At 50.2% G+C, this 1,804-nt stretch overlaps 1 protein-coding gene across 1 annotated transcript; it reads right to left on the reverse strand.

Moving 5' to 3' along the window:
• Nucleotides 1-413: 413 nt before the first annotated feature.
• Nucleotides 414-1,523, reverse strand: LOC110534938 (5-hydroxytryptamine receptor 4-like). Its single transcript, XM_021619844.3, has one exon. It carries the CDS (start codon nt 1,506-1,508, stop codon nt 414-416), a length of 1,095 nt encoding a protein of 364 aa, XP_021475519.2. The 5' UTR covers nt 1,509-1,523.
• Between the last annotated feature and the right edge of the window lie 281 nt (nt 1,524-1,804).

Here is a 1,804-nt window from a genome sequence, read left to right on the forward strand (position 1 = left end):
TTACAAACTAGAACAACATTTGCTGAAGAGTAATTCATTTCTTTCTTTCTTAAATGTATTTTCTTTCTCTCTTTTTTTATGTATAACTGCTACCAAAATACAATGTTTATTTGCAAACTGTCATTTGAGTGTTTTGCAGTTCAATCTTGTGTTTATTTCAGTTTTGTCCCTCAGAAATGCACAGATTGTTTTAAATGTCAATTCCTTCATCAGTCAGGGGCTTAATTCTCTCTAATATAACAATAACAACTTCATCCCTTAAATTGTCCTCTACCTATACACAATTAGCCGGTATTGAAGCATTTTAAAAGTCTCAATCTCCTATTGGTTGTCTGTGTGTCCCGTTGCCCTCTTTCTTGGCGTGTGATAGGTCGATGCCACGTCCAGGTGTGGAGTGTTACAATTCTAGTCTCCTATTGGTTGACCTTGTGTTCGTTGCTCTCTTTTGATAAGTCCATACCCGGTGAGGAGCTCGACAGACATATCCGACATCCCATAATCATCATAAACGCCCTACGGAAGGATCTATTGAAGAACCCATACAAGAACGGGTTAAGCGACGAGTTAACGTACCCCAGCCACAGGAAAAACTCCCACACCTCCACCGCTGTGCTGTAGTCGATGAAGGGATCCACGATGTTGACGGTGAAGAAGGGAAGCCAGAAGAGTAGAAAGACCCCCATGATGATCCCCAGGGTCTTAGCTGCCTTCCTCTCCCTCCTCATGGCGTTGCGGTGCCTCTGCTTCTTGCTGGAGTCCTTGCCCACCCCGGCCGAAAACTGGCTCTCCATGGCGCTGATCTGCATGGCTTGCCGCTTGGCCGCCTTGTAGATCTTCCAGTAGGCCGCCAGCATGACACCCATGGGCAGGTAGAAGGCCACCAGGGAGGCCATGACGGCATAGACGCGGTTGACCAGGAAGACGCAGGCGTCCTCGGGCGGCATGGGCACCATGTTCACCCCTGCCTTGTGGAGGCCCAGCATGATGGGACCGAAGGAGATGAGTAACGGGACGGCCCAACAGACCACGATCAGGAAGGCTACCCGGCCCTGGGACATTTTCAGGTGGTAGACCAAGGGGTTACACACGGCATAGTAGCGGTCGAAGGCAATGCAGCTGAGGTGGAAGATGGATGCGGTGCACAGCATGACGTCCAGGCTGGAGTGGACCCGGCAGAAGAGGGCGCCGAAGAGCCAACAGCCCTCCACGGTACGCACCATGCTGTAGGGCATGACCACCAACCCCACCAGGCAGTCGGCCACCGCCAAGGACATGACGAACGAGTTGGTGGGCGACTGCAGCTGCTTGTAGTAAGCGATGGCCAAGACCACCAGGAAGTTGCCCACCACCGTGCACAAGATGCCTGCCGTAAAGAAGGCATACAGGATTACCCGGGACGCCTGGTGCCTCGAGGACGTAGCGCAGAAGTTCTTCAGGTTGCCATGGAGAGAAGAAAGGTTGGCATCACCATCCAGATCCACGGGCCATCCCAAACTGGTATTATCCATGGCTTGGTCTTGTTCTGTCAAAATACACACAACATCCATGATGTGAACGTTGTGGCATGATTTAGCAGTATTATCAGACAAAACAGAAAATACCCGCCCCTGTGAGCATTCCGTATGCTCAAACAATCTTACCAACACAAACAAACCACCCAGAATGATGTTGGTTCTGCTTAATCCATCCCTCTCCAAGGCACTTCATCGTTAGTTAAACCTTAAATTGTGTGTTTTTAGCCTGGCAGAAGAAGCTAATAGTTCTGGTGCCGGGTTCGGGTTCCTATCTGGACGGCAATCTCCGT

The sequence above is a fragment of the Oncorhynchus mykiss genome, chromosome 10, assembly GCF_057628025.1.
Source record: "Oncorhynchus mykiss isolate SJ-2025 chromosome 10, ASM5762802v1, whole genome shotgun sequence".
Classification (NCBI taxonomy): Eukaryota; Metazoa; Chordata; class Actinopteri; order Salmoniformes; family Salmonidae; genus Oncorhynchus; species Oncorhynchus mykiss.